Source organism: Sebastes umbrosus, chromosome 19, assembly GCF_015220745.1.
Source record: "Sebastes umbrosus isolate fSebUmb1 chromosome 19, fSebUmb1.pri, whole genome shotgun sequence".
Classification (NCBI taxonomy): domain Eukaryota; kingdom Metazoa; phylum Chordata; class Actinopteri; order Perciformes; family Sebastidae; genus Sebastes; species Sebastes umbrosus.
In genome coordinates, this window is record NC_051287.1 from 5,770,839 (window position 1) to 5,794,208 (window position 23,370).

The 23,370-nt window shown below is 43.5% G+C and overlaps 1 protein-coding gene across 6 annotated transcripts in view; it reads right to left on the reverse strand.

The window, feature by feature from the left end:
• sptan1 (spectrin alpha, non-erythrocytic 1) overlaps nucleotides 1-23,370 on the reverse strand; it is a 37,218-nt gene that overhangs the window by 6,156 nt on the left and 7,692 nt on the right. For 2 of the 6 annotated variants that reach the window (XM_037753338.1, XM_037753339.1), the window contains exons 2-44: nucleotides 18,354-18,590; nucleotides 17,896-18,021; nucleotides 16,681-16,821; nucleotides 15,835-16,115; nucleotides 15,586-15,730; nucleotides 15,336-15,490; nucleotides 15,040-15,175; nucleotides 14,772-14,873; nucleotides 14,523-14,660; nucleotides 14,306-14,416; nucleotides 14,080-14,157; nucleotides 13,774-13,929; nucleotides 13,442-13,646; nucleotides 12,967-13,148; nucleotides 12,293-12,536; nucleotides 12,032-12,154; nucleotides 11,709-11,926; nucleotides 11,380-11,472; nucleotides 11,133-11,267; nucleotides 10,607-10,755; nucleotides 10,281-10,337; nucleotides 8,871-9,069; nucleotides 8,458-8,562; nucleotides 8,326-8,358; nucleotides 8,205-8,240; nucleotides 7,635-7,682; nucleotides 6,252-6,343; nucleotides 5,991-6,135; nucleotides 5,697-5,878; nucleotides 5,453-5,552; nucleotides 5,158-5,355; nucleotides 4,900-5,046; nucleotides 4,703-4,806; nucleotides 4,218-4,380; nucleotides 3,386-3,400; nucleotides 2,363-2,494; nucleotides 1,873-2,010; nucleotides 1,680-1,784; nucleotides 1,319-1,527; nucleotides 836-956; nucleotides 549-670; nucleotides 312-444; nucleotides 105-203 (exon numbers count right to left, since the gene is read on the reverse strand). In XM_037753338.1, coding sequence (XP_037609266.1) covers nucleotides 105-203; nucleotides 312-444; nucleotides 549-670; nucleotides 836-956; nucleotides 1,319-1,527; nucleotides 1,680-1,784; nucleotides 1,873-2,010; nucleotides 2,363-2,494; nucleotides 3,386-3,400; nucleotides 4,218-4,380; nucleotides 4,703-4,806; nucleotides 4,900-5,046; nucleotides 5,158-5,355; nucleotides 5,453-5,552; nucleotides 5,697-5,878; nucleotides 5,991-6,135; nucleotides 6,252-6,343; nucleotides 7,635-7,682; nucleotides 8,205-8,240; nucleotides 8,326-8,358; nucleotides 8,458-8,562; nucleotides 8,871-9,069; nucleotides 10,281-10,337; nucleotides 10,607-10,755; nucleotides 11,133-11,267; nucleotides 11,380-11,472; nucleotides 11,709-11,926; nucleotides 12,032-12,154; nucleotides 12,293-12,536; nucleotides 12,967-13,148; nucleotides 13,442-13,646; nucleotides 13,774-13,929; nucleotides 14,080-14,157; nucleotides 14,306-14,416; nucleotides 14,523-14,660; nucleotides 14,772-14,873; nucleotides 15,040-15,175; nucleotides 15,336-15,490; nucleotides 15,586-15,730; nucleotides 15,835-16,115; nucleotides 16,681-16,821; nucleotides 17,896-18,021; nucleotides 18,354-18,587 — 5,835 coding nt within the window. In that variant the 5' untranslated portion in view covers nucleotides 18,588-18,590. The remainder of the gene's footprint in view (nucleotides 1-104; nucleotides 204-311; nucleotides 445-548; nucleotides 671-835; nucleotides 957-1,318; nucleotides 1,528-1,679; nucleotides 1,785-1,872; nucleotides 2,011-2,362; nucleotides 2,495-3,385; nucleotides 3,401-4,217; nucleotides 4,381-4,702; nucleotides 4,807-4,899; nucleotides 5,047-5,157; nucleotides 5,356-5,452; nucleotides 5,553-5,696; nucleotides 5,879-5,990; nucleotides 6,136-6,251; nucleotides 6,344-7,634; nucleotides 7,683-8,204; nucleotides 8,241-8,325; nucleotides 8,359-8,457; nucleotides 8,563-8,870; nucleotides 9,070-10,280; nucleotides 10,338-10,606; nucleotides 10,756-11,132; nucleotides 11,268-11,379; nucleotides 11,473-11,708; nucleotides 11,927-12,031; nucleotides 12,155-12,292; nucleotides 12,537-12,966; nucleotides 13,149-13,441; nucleotides 13,647-13,773; nucleotides 13,930-14,079; nucleotides 14,158-14,305; nucleotides 14,417-14,522; nucleotides 14,661-14,771; nucleotides 14,874-15,039; nucleotides 15,176-15,335; nucleotides 15,491-15,585; nucleotides 15,731-15,834; nucleotides 16,116-16,680; nucleotides 16,822-17,895; nucleotides 18,022-18,353; nucleotides 18,591-23,370) is intronic. The other 4 variants (XM_037753342.1, XM_037753341.1, XM_037753340.1 and 1 more) reach the window with 4 other exon arrangements.

Consider the following 23,370-nt stretch of genomic DNA (forward strand, 5'->3'; position numbering starts at 1 on the left):
TTGGAAAGGCACACAAAATTATCTTTGGAAATCTTTGTTTCTGTAGTTGTACTGCACAAATCAACATACGTAGATAATTTCTCTTGATGCTTTATAGTCAGTACCTTCTTGATAAGCTCCTCTCCGTTAGTGCACACATCGTTGACTCGGTCCCTGTGCACGGTGAAGTCAGTCTCAAATGCTTCATGCTTTTTCAGCAAGCCCTGTTGAAAAGAAAGGTTTCCGTGACATTCAGTTACATCACTTATTAAACTTGTATTTGATGTCATGTAATGTGGCGTGTTGTTGTCGTCTGTGACGGAAAAAAGCACCTGCACAGCAGCCAGCGTATCTCCGTAGTCCTCGCTCCCAACTAGATTCAACTTCTCATTAATCCACGCTTCTTCCTCTTCCACGTTCGCCACAAACTGCTGGTACTCCAGCGACTCCTCCAGCCTCTGTCCCCTGGGAGCAAACACACACATTTAAACACCTATATCTATCCAAGTGTGTGTGAGTCCTAGGTGACACCCGCCTGGCAAACCGAGTGCATAGCTTAGCAGGCTTACCTTGCTCCAGACAAGTCTTTGAGTTCCTTCCAGTGGTCGACAAACTGGGCCAGCCTCTGCTGGATCTCCTCCTGGCCGATGGTGTTGTCATCAGACAGCTTCTTCCCAGTGTCCAGCACCGACTGGGAGCACACAGAACAAAGATCTAATCACCGCAAGCCAAAGCTCAGGCATCTTCTCTAAAAGGTTAGCTGTCCTTTTGAGGGACATGAGCAGACAACAAGGCTCAGTTTGTGTGCTTATTTAAATAAGCACAACGAATAGGGATGAATAGATGAGCCTCTTACCTGAATGGCCGGCTCATGGGCTCCCAGCTCTGCCTCCAGCCTCTTGTGTTTCTTCCTCAGATTCTGTACTCCTGTCAAATCACGTCCGTAGTCCTCCGAACTCACAAGCAACTTCTTTTCTCTGTGTGGGGGGTAAGGACAGAAATGTGAATGTTAAAGTTAAAGCCCAATGTGGGTGGCATCAAGACTTCCTGTATTTGGATGTTTGAAGTCTCATCTTTTTCTTTCCTCTGCCTTCTCCTGCTCTCCTCTCCTCTACTGTTCTCCTTTTATCTCCACTCCTGCTGTCCTGCCCTGTCCTGTCCTGTCCTCTCCTGCTCTCCTCTCTTGCTTTCATCTCATCTACTGCTCTCCTCTCATCTCCTATCCTGCTCCTGCTCCTGCTCCTCCTCACCTCTCCTCTCCTCTCCAAGATTGTCTCATCCCATCTCCCCTCTGATTCCCTTGCAGATAACTACATGATCCGAGGAGAAACTCTCTTACTTGATCCAAGACTCTTCATCATCCAGGTCCCTGAAGAACTGATGCAGGCGGTGGGACTCGTTGAGTTTAGCGCGGCGACCGCCAGCCATGCTCTTGATCTTGGCGAAGCGGCCGTTGACTGCATCGCGTTTGTCCTTCACCAGCGAGGTGTCGAAGGCGACACTGGACATCAGGCTGTCAGCCTGGCCGTTCAGATCCTTCAGACGATCCTGCAGAAAGGTGGGAGGTGGTCAGTGGCTCTCATTGTAACTCTGGATCTTCATCTATCTGTGATTTTGTATTTTCTGAAATAAGTTATTGTGCGCTACCTGAGGTACAGCTGACCCACATGCAGAGCTATTTGTAATAATGAGCTACACACCTCATGGGCAGAAATATCAGCCTCCAGCAGCTGGTGTTTCTTCAGCAGGTTGTTGACTGAGGCCAGATCTTTGCCATAATCCTCAGAGGCAAGAAGAGCGTCCACCTGAGAAACAATAAACCAGACTTTGAGATTAGCTTTTGTACACATGCATTAGCTTTTTTACACATGTATCTGGCGTGCAGATTCTCACCTCAGAGAGCCAGAAGTCAAAGTCTTTGATGCCGGTGTTGAAATTCTGCTGCTTGTTGGCCTCTTTGAGTTTCTGGCTCTTTTCTGCAGATTTGTTGACGAGGAACTGCCACTGTTCATCCAGAGCGCTGAGGCGCACCTGAGGAACAGACATGTTTGAAGTTATTTTCACTTCTTCACTACACTACTGTATTTAAAATCATGTTCTGACACATATCTTGTGGAGAGCTAACAGACTTCTGTTTATTCTCAACGGAATCCATATCATGCAATAGCTCTGAATGATTTGAGGAAAATATCTAATTGGGATTTTCCTGACCAATATCGCAAAGTAACGTTAATCAGCTACAGTTGAGTAATTATACCAGCATAGCCGGTGAAATTGACAGTCACCAGTTTAATTGTTCACTTGCTACAGCTTAGTAGCAGCTTAGTATTAAACATGTCTGTATACTGTGAATGCAGAATAATAGAATACATAATGAATATACCTTGACTGCGTCCTCGCTGCCAGCACAGGCTCCTCTCTGGATCAAGGTGTTGCCGGTATCAATGACTCCACGGATTCGGTCTGCGTTGGCGTGCAGCTCGGCCTCAAACGCCTGATGTTTCTGATGCTTACTCTGACAGCACACAGAGGTAAGGGGGGGGGAGTGACATGGACACGGCGTGAGAATCACAAGGTGGTAAAGCTTCCGCTATATGGTGTAAAATATTCACAACTCTCCTTATCATCTAGCGTTGCTTTCATACTTACATTCTGCACAAGAGCTGAAATCAAAGTCAGTTTGACTAATAAATCTTTATCTGAAGCATTATGAGGTTGACATTAATAAATTAATGTCAGCTTCATAATGCTAATAAAACTGTAACTAAGGGTTGAATATTAAATAAATTACTTCCAACACAGAACACCGACCATGACAGACAATGTGTCGGACATCGACAGACACGCATGACAAACAAAGTGAAGAACACAAAATGGCAGTGTAGAGGACAACATCTGCAACGGAGCTAACTTTAAAAAACAAAACTACTGAGGGAAGAGTCTCTTCAAAGTTGCTTCATGACTGGATCTTTACCTTCTCAGCCAGCCTACACGACACTCTCAGCAAAATACTGTCTGTAATTCGTCTATTCTATTCGTCAGTCTTAATTTCATTTCAAGGTCCAATTTGATTAGTTTAACTGTGACAAACATCTGAAGCAAGTTTAAAGACATCTCCCCTCAAGAATTGAAAATACAAATGGAAGCCACAACCAACAACTAGTAGCCTTCGATGACAAAACAAACCTTGAATAAAAATACAAAAAGCAATTTTTTCTAAATTAACAAAATTAAACAACAGGTGTAAAAGAAGCCGGCACTCAACAGTGCTGATGAGGGACAAACTCAAGATGGACGGAGTGCTTGTTCTACAATGTGTCTACACATACACACACAGCAAAGACATGGACACATGGAGGATAACCTGCTCGGTTGTTAGTCAGCTGACACACTACTAAAAACTTACCAGCAGCTTGGACAGCTATAATAAAAAAAAATAAGACAGTGGGAGAAAAATTCAGTCTCACTTCAGACAGGACACAAGGAGGGATTTGACACAGTTAAAGAAGAGTATTGTCAATAAAAACAAGACAAAACAGATTAGCCATTTTAATTTAGCTAAGTACACATGGCTCCATTACCTGCCATACAATCAATTACCATCCGTGACATTAAATGTTTCCTGACTTTCTTTTAAGCAGGGCTCCAGAGTGCAACCATTTTGGTGGCATATGCGAGCAAAAATCTGTAGAGTGCGACTCAATATTTTCATTGGGCGCACCAGTACGCCTGACATTTAGCAGGTACGGTACTGTAGGTAGACGGTTAAACTCACTATCGATGCATCCAGGGCACCGACCCTATTTTTCCCCTGATAATGCCACATTGTGAATAACAAATCTGTGTTGAAATCAGCAGGACGAGAGCTTAACAGGAGGTACCATTCATTTACATTATGATGTATTCAGTAAAAACGGGTATTGGGCGATGGTAAAGTCTAACGTTATCATGATGTGTTCAAATGTAATCTTGTAAAATGCGAGGCAAAAGGCGCAAAGAAAAATTTTGGGTGCACCTAAATGAAAAAGTTTGGCGCACCAGTGCAACCAATGAGAGCCCTGAAGGTTTCTTTAAAATAGAAACAAGTGCTATCTTTTTTATTCACTAAATTCATGCATGGAATTTACATTCATGCTTAAAATCCATTCTGAAGGGATTTCCATGCACTCCTTTCAGACTAGCTGTGTTAATATGAACTTCTGTGAGTTGGACTGTGCTAGAAGAGACCAAACATGTACCTGGATGTTAGTCGGGTCCTTGTAGGACTCATCAGTTGCGGTCTGCAGCTTCTCACTGATCCAGGCCTCGATCTCGTCCACATCCCTGCTGAACTGCTGCAAGGTCTGGGATTCACCCAGCTTGGAACGCTTTTCGATCATCTGGGCCTTCAGCCGGCGCCACCTTTCAAACATCACATTTTGAAGTTTAATAGTGATCTCAAACACAAGCATGTGCAATTTAACATTTGTTTACCAACAGTTGCCAAACCAAAGGATTACATGTGGGGTTCCCCAGGGCTCCACATTAGAGCCTCTCTTATTCCTTATACAGTACTTTTATAAATTATATGCCAGCTGTTGTAAACAGCTTCTGTTGTATGCCGATGATTCTGCAGTACTGCTATCTAGGAACGATTGAGCTGAAAATTGAGATAACGTTGTTGAAGACAAACTTGAAATTTGTGTGTACTGGAACTGAAACTGTGTCTCCAAACGTTTTCTACCTGTCAAGGACTTCATTGCGTCGGTTGAAGATCTCAGGTTTGGCGTAATGGTCAGCTCCAATCAGCTGGTCAGCAAAGGACTGCAGAGCAGCAATCTTCTCCTCCTGTACAGCGGGGCAACATTTAACCATTTATTGAACACCACCTACCGATCAATTTTAAAAATATTTCACTGAGCAGCAGAATATCTTACTGACCTGCACGTTAATGGCCTTGTCAAAATCTTCGTGTTTCTTGATGAGGGCCTCCACACTGTCCAGGGAGTCACCCTTATCGTCGCTAGCAAGGAAGGCTTCGCGAGCTGCCATCCAGTTCTCGGCCTGCTCACAGTCCCTGTTGAAGAGCTGCAGAGGGACGAGGACAACAGTCAGTCAGTGGAGGGACAAAGACAGCTGTCAGGGACGACATAATAACGGTTTCTATCTGGTCATGTCATGGCTCAACACTCCCAATACCTGGAGCTCGAGGCACTGGTCCAACATCATGCGACGCTGCACCCAGGCCTTCTCGAGGTCAGCACGCTCGCGGTCTAGAGCCTCCAGTTTCTGCTGAATCTCAGGACTAGCGTAGTGACCGCGCACCAGCAGCTGTTGCCCGAACTGTTCAAAGGCCTGGAAGGTACCGGCACGAGCATCGATCTCTGTGCGGTGTTCCTGGAAAATAGAAAAAGAAAAGACAGGTAGTGTTAGATGGCCAAAAACCTGCACTGACTGCAATTTTGTACATTAACAAAAGGGAGGAGTTCAATACCTGGTGTCTTTCCAGAAGGGCCTCAGCTCCGGTCACGTCTTTGGCCAGCTCCTCTGAGGACACCAGACCTCGTATGCCGTTAATCCAGGACATCAGATCTCTGTGCACAGATGAAGAAAATACCACACACATTAACCGCATCCCTTAAATTTAGATATATCTCTCTCTCAAAATAATTCAATCCAGTTCTTCACCCGAACAACAAATCTGACCCAGCGGCATCCAGCAGCTGTTCTCTCCTCACCTGAAGTCAGAGAGGAAGCGCTGTAGGTCGTGGGAGTTGCCAAGCTTGTCTTTGCGCTGATCAGCGCGTCCCACCAGGCTGCTCCAAGCAGTGTTCAGCTCAGTGCATTTCTCTTGGATGTCATCCACCGCCTCGGGGTGGGACTGGATCAGACGCTCTGCGGTCTCCCCAAGAGAGTTCACCTGGGCAGGGGAGTAGGAAAAATGAGTAAGGGGAAATACCACATTTTCAGCCAGAGGTTTGGTTGTAGATCAGCTACAATATCTCATAGAAATGACTAAAAGACAATCTGACCTTATCCCCCAGGGCCGCCAGGTCTCTCTCGAAGCCTTCGTGTTTGCGCTGCAGGGCCTGGACGCTGGCCAAGTCGTGACCGTAGTTGTCGGTGTTGAGGGCCTGGTTCTTCTCCTCAATCCACTCTTTGGTTTCATCAGCATCCCTGAGGAGGCACAAACACAACTTTGGTCAAATGTTGTGTGTACTCAACGCTATGTAACTTCTCAAAATGAAGAAAGAATACATTCATCCTCTTCTAGGTGAGTCTTTGGTTGGTACCTGTGGAATCGCTGCACCTCGTGGGCACTGCCCAGCATGTTGCTCCTGTCTTCAGCCAGCTGCTGCAGGGACCGCCAGCGATTATTCAGCTCCTACACAGAAAGCAATCAACAAAAATCAGCACTCCACACTATTCAAAGTTTGCCAAGCCCTTCTGCGGATTGTTTCTTCTGGTTTTGGTGTTAAAATTTGCAGTGATTTGCAATATGAGAATTAAACACACCCTCTCATTAAAGAGGGACATAAAAGGCTTGTTCGAGATGAACTGCGCCTCGACTGGAAAGTAGATTAGATCAGGTGGCAGCAGCAGGGGGCGGGGACTAAAAAGCTGCGGTCAAGTCAGACAGTTTCTAGCTGTTTCCAGCAGCCTTGAAAGAATTTACAGGAAGTCACAGGAAAAGTGACATCCTGTTAGATCTGTAGGCTACTTGTAGTTTGCAGATCACGTTGGGATTTATTTATATTTGTTTGTAAATATATGTGGAAATGTGCGTGTATCTGACATTGGATTCTATCCTTTATTGTTTTTATGTCCGCCTTATAAAGCACTTTGTAATGAGCACTCGTTTTGATAAGTGCCATATCAATAACCATTATTATAATAATTAGTATAATTATCAACCATACAAGATATGTTTGTTAACAGATGAAACCTTCATTGCACAACATGAGACTAATATCCTCAAATCTAGCGTTAAATATTACATGACATCAGAGGAAGTCGGAATTAAGTCGGACATAAATCTAACTAGCATGCGTTGTGCAGCGATCGCCGGTGATCGATTCTGCGCAGGCCTGGCTCATCTCGAGTGAGCCTATTGTGTGATTAATTAAGTCATTAGCATTAAACAGCATCATCTGATAAACGTGGAGATCATGATTTAAGGTGAGGTGAGGAATGCTAAATTAAATATTTATTTTGAATATAATCAAACGAATACAATATATGCTAGGATTGTGCTATTTTGCATAGTGACAGACGGCGATGGACAAACAAAGGCAGGTGGATGATGGGTGTGAAGTGCAACAGGACTGGATGCATGTTAAGAACATTACATAGCATAAGGACAAAGAAAATAACAAAATGTAGTCAGGATCTACAAAAAGATGCAAAAGACATAACGTATGTAGCATGCCGACATTCATTTGACACTACAGGCAACAAAACGGATAATAACGGGATGAACAAGCGCCACGGGAAACGGGACGAAACCAGACAAAACTGAACATTCGAGTCGGGTTTCGGAGGACGGGGAGGAGACAGATCACGTGACACCAAAAAGGAAACTATGACGATGGGGTTAGTTTTCTGATCACAATGCAGGACAGGGAGAGCTAGGGAGGAGATTCAAGACGAGGTCGGGGTGGACTAGTTAATCTTACCTTGATAGTATTAAAGTTAGCCGTTGTTTGAACAGCCAAGCGTATATTCTATAGTCAAAGTTGTACAAAACGTGGCAGAAAGAAGGAGGACAAAAACAGAAACCACACCAGTCAAGAGTGTTTTGGAAAGTCTTAGTCTTCTCCTAAGACTTTACACCAATCAGGACATAGTAAGCACTGCAACCATGACTAGAGCAGAACCAGCCCCAAAACACGGAATTATGATGAATCAACTTGTAAATGATTGACATCTTGAGACGTAATTTCAATTAAAGGGATATTAAAAAAAGGCTTAGGAGTTCCCAGGCTCCCTGGTTGTCTCATCAATGTCTAATCATATTCCACAAGGACATGTAACATTGCCAGTAAAATGTCTTTGGGCATGATTGTAGTAGATTCCAGACGTAACACACCAGTATCAAACATCAACCAAATGCTGAACAGTCATGCACAGTTTTCCAGATCAACATTGACAGGCTGTCAAATCTTTGCAGTCGATGCATTTTGTCTAAAAATACATAAAAACCACTAAATGAATGAACAGATTTAACAGTGTTAGATGAAGCTTACCTTCCATGGAGATGCAGTCTTGGAATCAGCTTCATCCTGATCAATGAAATATATGCGTTATACCAGAGTCATACCTTAGTTGTTGTTGTAAATGTATGTAAAGTATAGAAATGATCATCACCTTGCCAGGAGCAGAAGCGAGCATCTCCTGCTGCTGCACATAGAAAAAAACAAAAACATGATCTCCGTTAAATGACGGGTGAAACATGGAAGATGGCTCATTAATTGAGGAAGCCAGGGAAGTAGAACTTACTTGAGCCTGAACCATGGGGGCCTCCTCAGCCATGAGGCCTTCAGACTCCAGCTCAGACGCCACTTTGTTGATGTCCCTCAGGCGAGACTCGTTCGCCTTTAGGTCCTGGACCAAACAAAAGAACAACATTTTTGTGAGACGTGAGATGTACAAACAATCTCAAAAAAATACATGCAGTAGCCATGAGTGTAGTTAAGCAGAAACGACTCAAGATCAGATGCTTACTAATCAACATGATTTCATCCTATAAATGACAAGTTATACATTTGCATTACAGGGAGCTACATGAATTACAACTATAACTTCCGGAAGAATAATAATTTCAACTTTCAATTTGCATTCAGTTACAGAAGCTAGTGGAAAAGGAGCTAACCCGGATGCAACGTCATGATTTAAACACGAGCGGACATTACCTTCTGGAAGTCGTCAAACTTCTTCTGCAAGACCTCGACCTGCTCCAGGTCGGAGCCCATCTCTTCGTTAGTTAGGGCGCTCTCCTTCTCGTTGATCCACTGCTGGAGCTCGTTGGCCTCACGGAACAACATGAACTTCTTGCAGCTCTTCTCCAGCATGTCTTTGCGTTTCTCTCCCAGCTCCAGCAGAGTGCCATACCTTGGAAAAAGTTGCAACCACAAAATCTAATCATTTAATGTGCCTTCAAAAGCTTCACTCTTATACCGTGGCTCATTTTTAAAGATTTCAAATCTCTTTTTTTTTTTTTCAGGGAGAATCTGCTCTTTTGAGGAATTTGTATTTATTGCTAGTGATCACTTTATTTCTCTTCTAAAAAACTGATGCTTCTCAAAATTAAAATTGCAAAATCATTCCTGTAGCGCTGAAACAATTAGTCAATTATTTTGATAATTGATTAGTTGTTAAAGTCATTTATTAAGCAAAGATGGAGAACAGTTGCTGGTTCCAGCTTCTCCGATGTGAGAATTTGCTCCTTTTCTCTGTTTTTTCTCTGGGACCATGTCTGTGACATGTTATACACAAAATGAGTTGTCCAGATTATCCAGATAAGAGCAACAAGCTGTGGAGCTACATCACACAGCAAATGCCACAAATTTTAATGAGTGAGGCAAACCAATCTAGTAATTGCCTGATTGATCACATCGTATGTTTGCCTCGCAATAATTAATCACAACAGCCCTTTGTAATGTTGGGGGCAAAAAAAAAAAACCTTCAGAGCTTTTACAAGTTGGGAAAAGTGAAAACAAACAGCCAAGCACTAGGCTGAGGTTTATTTGAACACGTTTTACCCAGTAGAGTCTGCATGTAGTTCATAATGTTTAAAGTTCATGACGACCTGACAGGTCTCTCGTTTATTTTTATCTATTTATTAATCTATCATTTATTTTCTACACCATGTTTTTATTATAGATTTTGTAATCTACTCCTGTGACCTCAAATGTTTTTAAGTAAATGCCAATAAAAAGTTGGACCAGCTCCACATCTGCTGGAGATTTCAATCAAGAATCTTGGAGCCACGAGGATCAGCAGAATTTCTCTGACTACCACCTTGGAGCCTTGGACAATGAGGTAACCTATACAATAATGAATCAAAGCCCAATACGTGCAGAACAGAACGGCTTATGACATGACAAGAAAATCAGGAATTAACATCCATAGGCAAGCCTGGGATGAGAAGGATATGAAAGGTTCTTCTATCCCTGTACTGGATAGAGGATGAGCGTAAAGTAGACACAGCGGAACACAACATGAGGTTTTTTTTGAGGGTTGGGAGGGATGTAAAAACTGCGATGATATTTAGTGGTATCACGATCACAAGAACACGCAGAGGGAGGCTGGTTCCTACTCACAGCTCTTCCACCTGCTTCATGCGCACAGACACGCTGCAGGCCTCCTTGGCGACAAGCCTGCTCAGTGGCAAGGCGAACGCACAGCAAGACGAGATTAAGTTGTTAAATATAGCGCAAAGGACAGCAGAGGAGACAAAGAGAAAGAGGCCAGGGGGCAAGGTCATTAGTGTTAAAAAAACTGAGCAGAAAATACTGATGAAAGTAAGTTAAAGAGTAGAGAAAAGACACTTAAGAGGAATAGTTAACAAATCCAGTATGAAAGGAGAAATTAGTTCGTAAACTACGTTCCGCTCCAAAATTTCAGAGGTTATGGTGTGGGTTCTTACTGGTTGTCAATCTGGTCTTGGCGCAGCCCGATGCTGCCGTGGTCATCCAGCAGGTTTTCCCTGGATGAGGACTGGGTGGGGTCCAGCTTCTTCACATAAGCAGCAGGAACAAAGCCCTGGCGATCGTTCACCTCCACCTTCCACCAATCCTGCAGCACGGAGCAGAGGGAGGAATATCAGCAAGTGATGCTAATGAGATATTTTCTGATGCGTGATTTAAATCACAAAATATCTCATTTTGCAAATGTTTGATGCATTCTAATTAATCAAAGTGCTTTTTTTTGGCTGTACGGGATATTTCTATAGATATTCTATATATTCCTATTTTTCAACAAATCCCATGAGGTCTAACAAGTATTGTGTGTGTGTCAAAGCCTGATATATTGTCTTCCTCTGTGCCAAAGAGGTCAATTAAAACACATAAATGAGCCACACTGTTTTTTCAGGGTCTGAAATTAAAACACGCCACCCGCCAAATGCGGTTAAATTGTTGTGAAATTGTACACCAAGCTGGTCTTATCTGCACCTTGTTGGTGCTGTTGAGCAGGGTGAGGATATCCCCCTTCTTCATGGTAACTTCACGGGGACTCTTCTCCTGGTAGTCGTACAGAGCCAGGACCAGCTCCTTCCCGGTCTCGTCATCAGTTGGTGCCACTTGTTGCTGTTCAGGTAAACACACATTTTGAGTCACTGATTTGTGCTTAAACTGAACAATGTTTGATTATCTGAAAATGCTCCGGTGTGTTGAGGTGTGAAGAGGGATTGGGTCTTACCCTGCAGGATTGGGCCTGTTCCTTCAGACCCTGGATGCTGCTGCCATAGGCACTCAGGTCAGACATCAGGGCCTCGTGCTTCTTCAGCAAAGCCTGTGGAAGAAAAACTAGTCAGCACAACTGCACTTGTCACAAACAAGTAGATAGAAGCTTGAGTCTTGTGCAATAAATGTAACACGATCAAAGAGCTTCAGGTGGAAACACTAAAAGAAGCAAGTAGTTGAAAATTTGATGTGATATTGACATTAGGGCTGCAATAACTAATCGATTAAAATAGATTACAAAAATCTTTGGCAACGAATTTAGTCAAAACTCCTCCGTTCATGTACCTCGGCAGAGTCCTCGTCTTTGCCGTAGTCTGGGCTCCCCACGATGGGCTCCTTCTCCCTCATCCAAGACTCGGCCTCGTTGGCATCAGCGAAGTACTGCTGGGCTTGCAGAGAGTCCTCCAGATCCTGTCTCCTCTGGGAGGCCTTAGACTTCAGCGTGTCCCATCGTCCATGCAGTTCAGTCAGCTTAACTTTCACCTCCTCCGCAGCAAAGTGTCCTGGGAACCCCCACAAATGAATTATCAGCATTTTGAATACTGGGACAATGCTTCACAATCAACTCATAGGAAGATACCAAACAAGGCTTGGCTTTTAATGAATACCTTCTTCCACCATGGCCTCTCCTTTCTGGGAGACAGCCTTAATGCGAGGCTCATGACCGGAGATCTCAGCCTGCAGGGCCTGGTGCTTCTTCAGCAGGTTTTGGACACCAATCAAGTCTTTGCCTGAGGAAAAACACCAAGAGAGACTTTAGTAGAACGTCATCAATCATGTGAAATATCTGTGGGTGGTGGGCTTCAACTGAAACTGAAGCATCCTCCTTTCATTTTATAATACTAGCAAATATAGCTAATAAATTTTACCTCTGTTGGTAGAGGCAGCAATGGGCTCTTTCTCACGGATCCAAGTCTCCTCGTCCTCCACATCTCTGAACAGCTGCTGGAGCCTAAGAGAGTCTGACAGTTTCTGCTTGCGTGCAGCCATGGGCTCACGCAGAGCTTCATAACGCACCACTAAAGCCTCCTGTTTCTTGCGGATGTTGTCAGCATCAAAGTGTCCAGCCTCTTGGAACTGGCGAGCCTGGATTGTTATGCCATCAATGCGATCCTGGGAGAGAATAATCCATACATTTGCTATTCAACTACTGTGTACCAAGAAAAAGACTAGCATCAATAAGTATCAGGTATACCATCTAGGGATGTTGATAGTTAACTGTTTAACTGTTAACCGACATCAATAATTTTAATCGATTAATGCTATCGTATATATTTCACACACACTGGACAAGAGAGAGTTGACAGACCGAAAGATGGCAGTATACACTGCAGCTGGTGGTAAATTATGGATTCAACCTGTTCGTGCATCGGGTTGTCATTACAGCTGGGCGGCTTGTTAGGCACTACAACCACAGCAGCCCTGCATGCAACGCACTAATCTTGTTGGTTAACGGTTAATGATCGGTTAACGAGGGTCGGCCATCGGTAATTCAAAATTAGCATCCCTAATGCCTTCATAATGTATGTCTAGCTTTGGGTACCTGATGAGCAGCCACATCAGCCTCCAGCAGTGCATGTTTCTTCTGCAAGTTCTGGACACTGGTCAGGTCTTTTCCGTAGTCGTCTGAAGCTAGGTGGCCCTCAACCTCGTACAGCCACAGTTCAATGTCCTCTACGTTCCTGTTGAACTGCTGCTGTTGGTTGGCCTCACGGAGCTTGATGCCTAAAGTAAAATGGAAGAAATCATATTTACAAACAAAACTCACCAACTATGTGGTTTATTGATCCATTGCTAGTTACATTATACATGAATAACATTCTTCCTAAACATTACTACATTTTTATGCAGATGATTTAATTTTTTATGAGCCTGATTTGAAGAAATTCCCTCAAGGCGTGCCTGAGATATCGTGTTCACGAGAATGGGGCGGACATGATGTCACGGTGACATTGACCTTCGACCACCAAAATCTAAATCAGTTCAAAACCGGTGTTTGATGAAATCGAATCTAGTACCTTTAAGCTCAGTGGCCTCCAGCAGCTTTTTCCACTGGGAGCTGACCTCCTCCATGCGGCCGGCCACCTCAGTGGAGGCGTAATGCTTTCCATCCAAAAGCTCCTGGCCAGACTTCTGCAGGGCATCGATGCGGCTCTGATTAGCTGACAGCTCAGCTTCAAAAGCCTGGTGTTTCTGCACTTTGCCCTGCAGGTTGGAGGGGTCCTGTTGTCAAGAGAGCAGAGGCACAGAGGTCAGAAACAGTGAGCATAACATGGGAATGTATAAAAGCATTTCAAATTGGAGGACACATCTCTGCACAACAAGCTCTCCAACTCTTTGATGGAACTACCTTGTAAGCCTCATCTGTGGCGGTCTTCATCTTCTCGTTGATCCAGCTCTTGAGCTCGTCAGAGTCCCTGAAGAACTGCTGCAGGTGGAAAGAGTCCTCCAAGGCAGCACGACGAGACTGAGCACGCTCGTGCAGGGCGTTACGGCGGCTGAGCAGCTATAAATGGGCAAAGAAAGAAAAAGACATGTTGCTTTTGAGTTCGCATTGAGAGAAGTGACAAAATCCTGCCAGCTGCTTTAGCATTCAGTGCTCATATTCGAGGCGCTTTATTCATTTGATTTAAGGGAAGTTGACAGTGGTACTTACAGCATCTCTGCGGGTAGCCACGTCCTCTTTGGCATAGTGGTTGTTCTGGATTAGTTTGGTAGCAAACTCATCCAGGGCCTGGAGATGTACAAGACAAAGAAACTCAAGGAGTATCCTATTTCATAATAGTACAACTCTAGAGAAAACTGCAACCTGGCGGTGATTATACAACTTCTATGCAGTCGGAAGGTGGAACGTAAATTGTATACAAACGGGAGCAACTTACAGTGATCTTCTCTTCCTGGGCACTAAGTGACTTCTCAAAGTCCTCGTGTTTCTTCAGCAGTGCCTCTACACTGTCTAGGGAGTCACCAAGGTCTTCATTCAGGAGGAAAGCCTATACAATGAACATACAACATTAAAAACAGGCACACCACATCAACTAGCTGATACACACTGGGGGCAATTCTTTCCTGAAGAAAGGTTTTGGTGTGCCAGGTTACCTCTTGTTTGCTCATCCAGTTGTCAACTTGCTCAGTGTCCCTGTAGAAGAGCTGCAGGTCCATGCACTGCTCATACTGCTGCCTGCGAACCTCCCACAACTCCAGCAGAGTATCCTTCTCCTCAGAAAGGATGCCCAGCTACACAGAGCACAACATTATAAACATGTTAAATGGTAGTGTGGTTGGTGTAGATAGGTATAATATCACACCAAAGAATGAAGTACAATCTGGATGCGGTCATACTACTACCTTTTCCTTGACCTCATCAGAGGCGTAGTGTCCTGCATTGAGCAAGGCCTGGCCGGCTTCATCAGTGGTTCTAAAACTGTCTTCATGGGCATCAATCTCTCCCTGTAAAACACAACAGATTACATTACACCTTGTCCTAACTGTATGCAACGCGAGCGTCAACGACAAATTTAGCTTGATTACATTGTTCAGCTTTTAAAAAGGACAAAGCTAAAATGGTGATCAAATTCCAAGATCCTATGACCTGGTGTATTATCAGAGATTATACCTTATGCTCCTGGTGGCGGTCCAGCAGAGCCTCGGCTCCAGCCACGTCATTGGCCAGTTCGTCAGCATTGATCAGGGCTTTCATCTCCGTCACCCAGCTGGTCAGATCCCTGAAGTCGGCAGTGAAACGCTGCAGCCTAAAAAATAGATGGTCACAATAGAGGCAGGAGTGAGCAGAATTCTGTAGAGAAATATTTAACAGAGTGGCACTCTGTATACTGTCACTGAGCAAATATCTGCCTGTGGCTCAGAAGAGTGTGTTGACGCTTTATCGCCAAGCTGTGTCTTGTATTTTACTGGTAAGAGTCGTCCAGGCGGGCGTGGCGCTCAGCAGCCAGAGTGCGAATCTGTTCCCAGTTGGTGATGAGTTCGTCCTTCTTCAGATGGATTTGGGTTGCATTTTGTGGATGTGTCTGCTGCAGGCGCTCTGCATCTCCACCCAGTGTGTTGACCTGGTTGAAAAAGACAAAAAGAAGGTTATACCAAGTATTTAACTTTATGGCTGTGCTGTATATATGTTGATATTCTGTAAAAAGCATCTTCTTGCCTTATCTTCCAGGGCAGCCAGGTCTCTCTCCAGACCCTCGTGTTTGCGAAGCAGAGCCTGCACACTGGCCAGGTCACGACCAAAGTCATCAGATGCCATCAGCTGCTCTTTCTCCTTGATCCAACTGATGGTCTCATCCACATCCCTGTTGTTGGAATCGAACACGCCGGTTTGTATTTACATCGTGTCAAAATGCAATTTCTTACAATACAATCAACACACACACACTGAGCAGAGGCTGTTGTTTACCTGTTGAAGCGCTGCACCTCAGCAGCCCCAAACAGCTTGCCCTGCCTCTGCTGGGCGAGGCCCTTCAGGCGCTGCCAGGCGGCGTTGACCTCGTCCTGCTTGCGAACTATGAGCTCAGACTCGGGATGGGCTTCCTGTGTCAGCCGGGCTGCCAGCTGGTTCACCTCATTCACGCGCTCCTCGTGGGCCGCTAGGTCAGTCTGGAACTCCTCAAACTTCTTCTGCAGAAGCTCCACATGCTCCAGGTCCTGGCCCAGCTCCTCGGAGGTGGCCATGGTCTCCTACACATGGAAGTGGAGGAACAACATTGAGATAAATATTACACTTCAGTCAAATGTCTATGCTTTAAAGCTATAGAAATTTGCTTATTTATCATTACATTTCATTTATAAGGTGTGAAGTGAAATTGTCATTTAAGGTAGGCACACTCCTAACAGATAACCTCACACTTCAGTCAACTTTAAGATTCTGTGTGCACTTACAGCTGCAGCTTGTCACTGCTGTCGCATTTTAGTTGCTTAGTGTTCTTTACTAGACTGGTGAATCAAAGTTTTCCTCTTGTTGCCCGACAAAACTGGTTTTCATGCCCCACTCATGGTACCATTAATCTCAGGCAATCGTTTTAGCTTTCAACTCTAATTACCATTTCCTATAAATGAGGACTGCTAGTTTTTCTTTATTTGTTTTGTTTTTAACTTTTATTAGAGCAGCTAAAGAGCAACCACAGAAACAGCATTTCCTTTATTCTGCCAAATGGCTAAAGGAACATTTAACTTTAAACTCCTAAGAATACCCCTAAACACAGAAATATATTAAATATTTCTTCACTCCAATGAGAAATCTGACCTTGTCACTGATCCAGTCCAGGGCATCTTCACACTCACGCAGGTACTGGACCAGTTTCTGGGCCTGCAGGAGACGCGTGCCCTTCTCCTTGGTCCTCATCAGCAGAAGGTCCCATAGGCGATGCAGCTCCTCAAGACGGGTCTAGTGCACAGGAGGAGAAGGATTTTGTTTTAAAAAAACATGCAAAGAGGCGAGGAAGGTCGAAGGAAATATGAAAATAAGTAATAAAAAAAAGAAAAAAAAAAGAGTAACATAAGACATGATATCATGGTAGGTTTTGCCTCTATGATGAAATAGAAATTTCCATATGATCTAAAATATAAATGTATTGGAACCAGTGCATTGTGTTTTCTTTTGTATGTCCTTTAGTGCCACCTAGTGGTGATTGTGAATAGCTGTGCTGAAAAGGAAGCAAGCTAATAGTAATCAAGCAGAATAACAGGATGTGGTGCTCAGGAAGCTCCTTTGTGCCCCAGGGAATCATAGTGTGAGCATCTCAGTGTATAATCCTCTTAATCTTTTGTCCACAAAACCGGCTTCATCGGTAAGTCATCTATTATGAACACGTTTATGTTAACATTTCTTAGGCTTAAGTACAGTATTTTTGATGATGGTTAGTTTGTTGTCAACTACATAGATGTGTATTAGTGTTTAAAGCAATGGCGCTTGTGTAAATGGTATTTACCGTTGTATTTCCATCTTTATTACATTAACATACTTTTATGCATCTGTTGGTTATGACAGTAATCTTTTCTCTACTGATGTATTAGAAATATTATTTAATACCTTCAAACATACTTACCTGATGTTTGTATTTTTGTGATCTTTTTCAGTTTTACAAATTACATATTTTCCTCCAATGCAATGCTGGGGAATATAATGTTGAGCTAACTGTATAGCTGAAAAACACGTTGTCTGCAACAACTTTTAGTGAGGACAGCATAGTAAAAATGGGTGCTGGAGATTTAACGGTATTTATTATACTAGGAAGAAGAAGAATTTTCACAGCACTCAAGAGTCACACATGGTCCACAGCAGCTCAACACCTACTTGTATATACTCTCCCATATTGACACTTGTAACTATGGGTCTTTGTGTTGTCCGGTAAGGCGTGTAGGACTGAATCACATGGAACAGTTTAACAGTGGACAGGATATTCAGGAAATATGTATATGCATAATAGCTTGACCACATCTTCATCATCGTGTGCCTTACTCGAATGGTCTCGGAGGAGAAGTGGCCCTCGGTGATCATGAGGTTTCCAGTATCGTCCAGTTTGATGATGGCCCCAGCGTTGGCCTGAACTTCAGCTTCAAAGGCCTGATGTTTCTGCAGCTTACCCTGTGTACAACAAATAAAGACATTAGATCAAATCAGAGGCAACCTACTCCCCACATCTCTACATACTCAAGAGAACTGTAAGGCTTGTAAAGAAGATCATCTCAGACCATCACATCCTGCTCATCACCTTCTCCAGCTCCTTCCCTTAGGACTCCTCCCTCTCACAGACCACTGACATGCATTACCATGATTGTCTGCTGTTGTCCATTTATGTATTTGTGGTGAAAAGAATAACATACTGTACCGAAAACAAACAAATAGAAATATATATATATATATATATATATATATATATCTCTGTACAGAGAAAGATAAAAACCAGCCTGACAAACCTGCAGGTTAGAGGGGTCCTTGTAGTTCTCATCAGAAGCGATCTGCAGCTTCTCCTGGATCCACTTCTCCAACTCGTCGGCGTCACGTCGGAAGAACTGAAAGCGGTAAGAGTCCTCCAGCTTCGTCCGGCGCATAATCGACAGCTCCTTGAAGCGCCGGTAGCGGTCCAGCACCTGCTGCCGGCGCTCCTGGATGTCTTCGGCTGTCTCCAGCACTTTGCCTGAGGCGTCCATTTTCTGGAAACACACCACAATAGGACTCATAAGTAAATAAGAACATTTATCACAGCATTAATTTGTAAGTATAAAACATGAATTTATTTTTCATTTTGCCTTCTCAGGCCCCTCAAATATTGACATTATATGGATAACACTGACTAAATGAAGGGAAAATTATAACAAGCCTGAGATAGACATTTGATTTGGGGGAAAAAATCCCTCTTTAAAACTGTAAATATGGCAATTACTCCTGCTTCTTTGTATTTTATTTTGTTTTGTTTGAACTTTACTCCTACATTTAACACTGTATATTTTATATGTGAAATGTTTTGAACACTAATTTCTAAAATGTACTGGTGATTTTTCTCATGGTAATATTTGTATCTATTGTATGTCCTTTGGGTTTGGGTTTTTATATAAGCTATTATAGGTTTCTATCACCCCCTCACACGTATTTTACATTTCTTTCATGTGAATTGTATTTTACTGTCTTTTTATATGTGTGAAACAAATAAACATAGGTAGTCTGGGATATTTCTTAGGCTTCTTCTCTTGTTCCAGCGTTATATTAAGTTGTTTTTGATCGTCTTTCTTGTAAAACTATGTGTAATCTGATATTCAGTTTTATTCAATATGTCTAGGCCTCTACATATTTATATGTCTCATAGGTTATGCAATGCTGTCAGAGATTATGCAATACGTTGCTAGGCGAGTAAAGCCTTGATTGAGGAAAAAAAATGTATTACGATTAATCGACTGATTGATCGTAATAGTTACCAATGATCGATTAATGAAAGTACAAACAATTTGCAACCCTACCATACGTAGATGCTACCCAGCTGCAGATTATGTCACATTAATGCTTATCAATCTGACATTTCTATCTTCCCTGATAAGACCACCACTGACTTGCAGTCTCTCTCAAATCAATATACAAAAGAAACTTGGCTTGGAACTATGAGATGGGATATAAAGAACAAGACTTTTGCCAAAACAAAAATCCCCCCATCCTGTCTCAAGCTGAGCAACCAAGGGACCAGCAGCTGAAATAGTAAAATGCCAAACGGGGGTGGGGGGCGGAAATTCCACATGCATGCGAACAGTAGGCTAGGCTTCACTACACAATGGAAGCGCTGCAGTCAGCCTCTCTGTCCACTGGGCCTCTGGCCCCATGGTGTCTGGCTAGCAACCTCGTTGAAACATGACAAAACATGATCTTAAACAGGCATTCATACTGATTCATTTCTAGGAATTGGGCATCAATAGAGTATGGGAAACACAGCCTGAAGCGCTGCGAGGAAAACCATTCAGAAAAAAAAAAAAAAAAGCTGTCATCAATGCAACTAATGAAGGTGTGACTAATGGTGGTTTTACCAGATTGCATCTTTCACCCTGTAATTATCTGGTGATAGGTCTGCACAATTAATAGAATATTAATCGCGATCACATTGTCACATTGATTGGCTTCCCACAATTAAATGAACATGATCGCCTGCGATATTGACGTTTAAAATGTGCGTTCTGCTGCATATCAAATAGAGAATTAAACTAACCGCTAGCCACCAGCTGGTGAGACTTTTGGGTATATATTTTTTTCTATACAACTAATGTGTTTATGGTTAAATTGAGAGCATAAAATTGTTTATCTAGCTCTTAATTTTGCAAATTTTCTCTCAAAGTGCACCAGATTGAAGCATTTAACTTTAAAATGTAGCTAACAAAGGGGTAAGTGCAATAAAAATATGCTGTCGCTAAAATCATTGAATAATCGTGATAAATATCGTGATCTCAATATTGATCAAAATAATCGTTACTATCATTTTGGCCATAATCGTGCTGCCTAATCTGGTAGCCTGTGGAAAATTTCAAAATACTTAACCACAACGTAGTTGATAATTAATTCTTTGTTTCTGTGCCAGACTCCACCCATCAACAGACGGACACAAAGAGGGAACAAGAGAGATATTGATCCGTCTACCAAACCAAGGTCGACCAAACCCCCAAGCACAATAGTAGATGTCCAAGCTGAGTGCAGGGTGAGGGGAGGGCTGTGTGTGGAGTCTGTCAGGTCTAAACGTGGATTTTGTTGACGTTGCAGATAAAGAGACAAAAAGCGATGGATAGATGTGAGACAGTTTCCTGGTCCATGTCTACACTCAATGGGAGGATTAGTGCAGTCAGCAGTGCAGTTGCAGTGGGCGTTTTAACCAGAGCCAGAGATGCTTTGGTCCCCAGAGGCACCATTAGCTTTCCAGGCATGCAAGCATCCCAGAGTGAAACCACATATACTGTACACAAACACGCAACATTACAGTATAGAATATACATATTATACAGAATATACTATAAGCCGATTTGTGGCATCAACCCACCGTCTGAAAAAAGTGACAGTCCAGAATGTGAGCCGGCACCCCTCCCCCATCTCATAACCTGCCCCAGTTCACAGAGAGCTTAAATTGTGTCTGGGATTTAACGGAGTGACCTCAGCCATGGATGCATAATAAGAACGTTGGCTTTTTACTTCTGGCAATTACATTTAGACTTAAAAAAATCATAAAAGTGGTGTTTATTCGTGGAGATTATCTTGCTGAACAAAATGTGTAAGTATCACAAATGCCACAGTTTGCCAGAGAGCTTTTTGTTGAGGGAACCCGTGCAATTTTAACTTCCGGATTGGCATACGGACAGAATCGTGCAATTTGATAATAAAAGCTGTAAAATGAGGAATATCGTGGAATTTGCCAAAATGTGGATGTAATTTAATAATTTAAAAAAATCAGGGTATTCAAGCGTTTTTTCAAAGTGCCAAGGCTGAATGACTATGCTGTTTTGTTTTGGTGTTATTTACAGGAACTGCGCTGCTATTTAGTCTCAATTTGTGTCATCTGAGTTTACAGTTACATTGTTGGTCTATGGCGTTTTGCTGGCAACACTCGACTTCTTGCTCCTTCGCTGAATATTTTGTTTGTACACCCCCTGGCGTTTTGGAGAATACTGCAACGACCAACGCCTTTGTGCGTGCCCGTAGCTCGCACGTGGCCCGAGCCATGGCGCCTTCCGCCAAGTATAAACAGCTCTCTGACACCTCTAAATACAGCTCTGCAACTGCTGATAGCACTGCCTCCCATCCTGTATCAGTACATAACAGCTTTCTCTCTCTCGTCACCTCACTGCTCCTCTGCGGGGGTTTTCTGCTCTCTCTGGGAGACACCCACACACACTGATATCAGCCAGCAGTACTGCTGGTTTTCATTCCATTGATGGTCGTAGTCATAACTAATCTTCCATCTCTTACAGGTATTTTTAAAATGTAATGCCAGGGTTTCTGCCAGAAAAGTTGTTACTAAGGTCAGCCCACCATAAGTGAGTGAACTGCGGGGCTAACGGGGCAAGACACAGGAACACATTTACAACATGGGAAGTCGTGTACACGATATGCTTGGCTAAGTCGTAAGAACACCGCTGCTAAGCAACGGCATTATTAACAATGCTGTCGGCGTCTAGAAGCCACAGAAGCTAATAATTTAGCAAGCTAGCAAGTGGGTAACATAATGCAGTAAATGTAAAGGCATAATGACAGAGGTAAAAGATTAGGAAGTTGGCAACATCAACATTTTCCCAGACATATTATAAAATTACCAAGAAAAACTATTTATTAACTTATTATGCACCGAGAAATTAACTTCCGTGGCCTCCGTCATATCTGACAACGTCACCAAAACACGTCACAACTCGTGAACTCTGAGCTTTCAGAAACTTTCCACTTACGAGGTTGTGAATACCGCAAGAGGTGGCCGTTTATATGGACTCTTCTTGTGAACACGGTTAACACGACCCCATTTTGAAGGCACCATTGACCGCACACACTCACTAAAGTAAAGCACACAACCTACGCCCTGAGTTATTCCTTAAAGGAGTTTGCTACCTTTATAACACATTAATGACTAGGCCTGGCGGGGAGACAACTCAGGCCTGGCAGGCTGCGAGGCTTACAATACACTGGCGGAATCCCTGAATGCTGGGTGGGAACTTGGAACTATACCAGCTGCATGTGACTTTCAAAGTCATCACCCTTCCAAAGTCCAATTTTTGATTGTCTCTGTTCTTCTTATGTTGCTGTGTTCGGGACGTTTCGGGCGTCAGCAAAGAGCTTTGTGCCCCACGTGGGGGTGTAAACCCCAGCCAACACCACCGCTGTTTTATGCCCTCGGCCTCTGATATCTCATGTGCATGTGCTCCCCTGCCTCTCGGGGTATCAGTTTGATCGAGAGCAGCGCTGAGCCACAGCGGACAGGATGAAGTCTGCCCTTTGGCTGCAGTTCAAAATTCGGCACTCATTACCTTCCAGCAGGGTTGTGCGGAGGTGTGGTCGTGTTTATTTGTGCTTTCAAACCGCCGTGAAACAATAAAAAAGTTGTATTTCTCTGATTCACTGCTTTGTTCTCACTAACGCCGCTCCATCTCTTCAATCACTCTATAGCTCACTCCACCATCGCGGCTCGCTCGCCACGCCTTGAACGCTGTATCCGGTTCTCTTTATACATCCATGGTTAACTTCAGTCACTCCACTCTGCTGCTGGGAAACATGACACGGGGAAACCTCGCTCACACACATTCACCACTGTTCTGACAGTGCTGTTTTTCTCCAAATGACATTCACTACTCAACGCAACTACACAACAGCTCTAAATAGGGACATTTGCGTTTTCACGTCGGTCACCGCAGTCCTTCTACGTGCCTGGCACACAACCTCGCCACTAGATGTCACACACTGTACTCCCCAATAAATAGGAGAAGC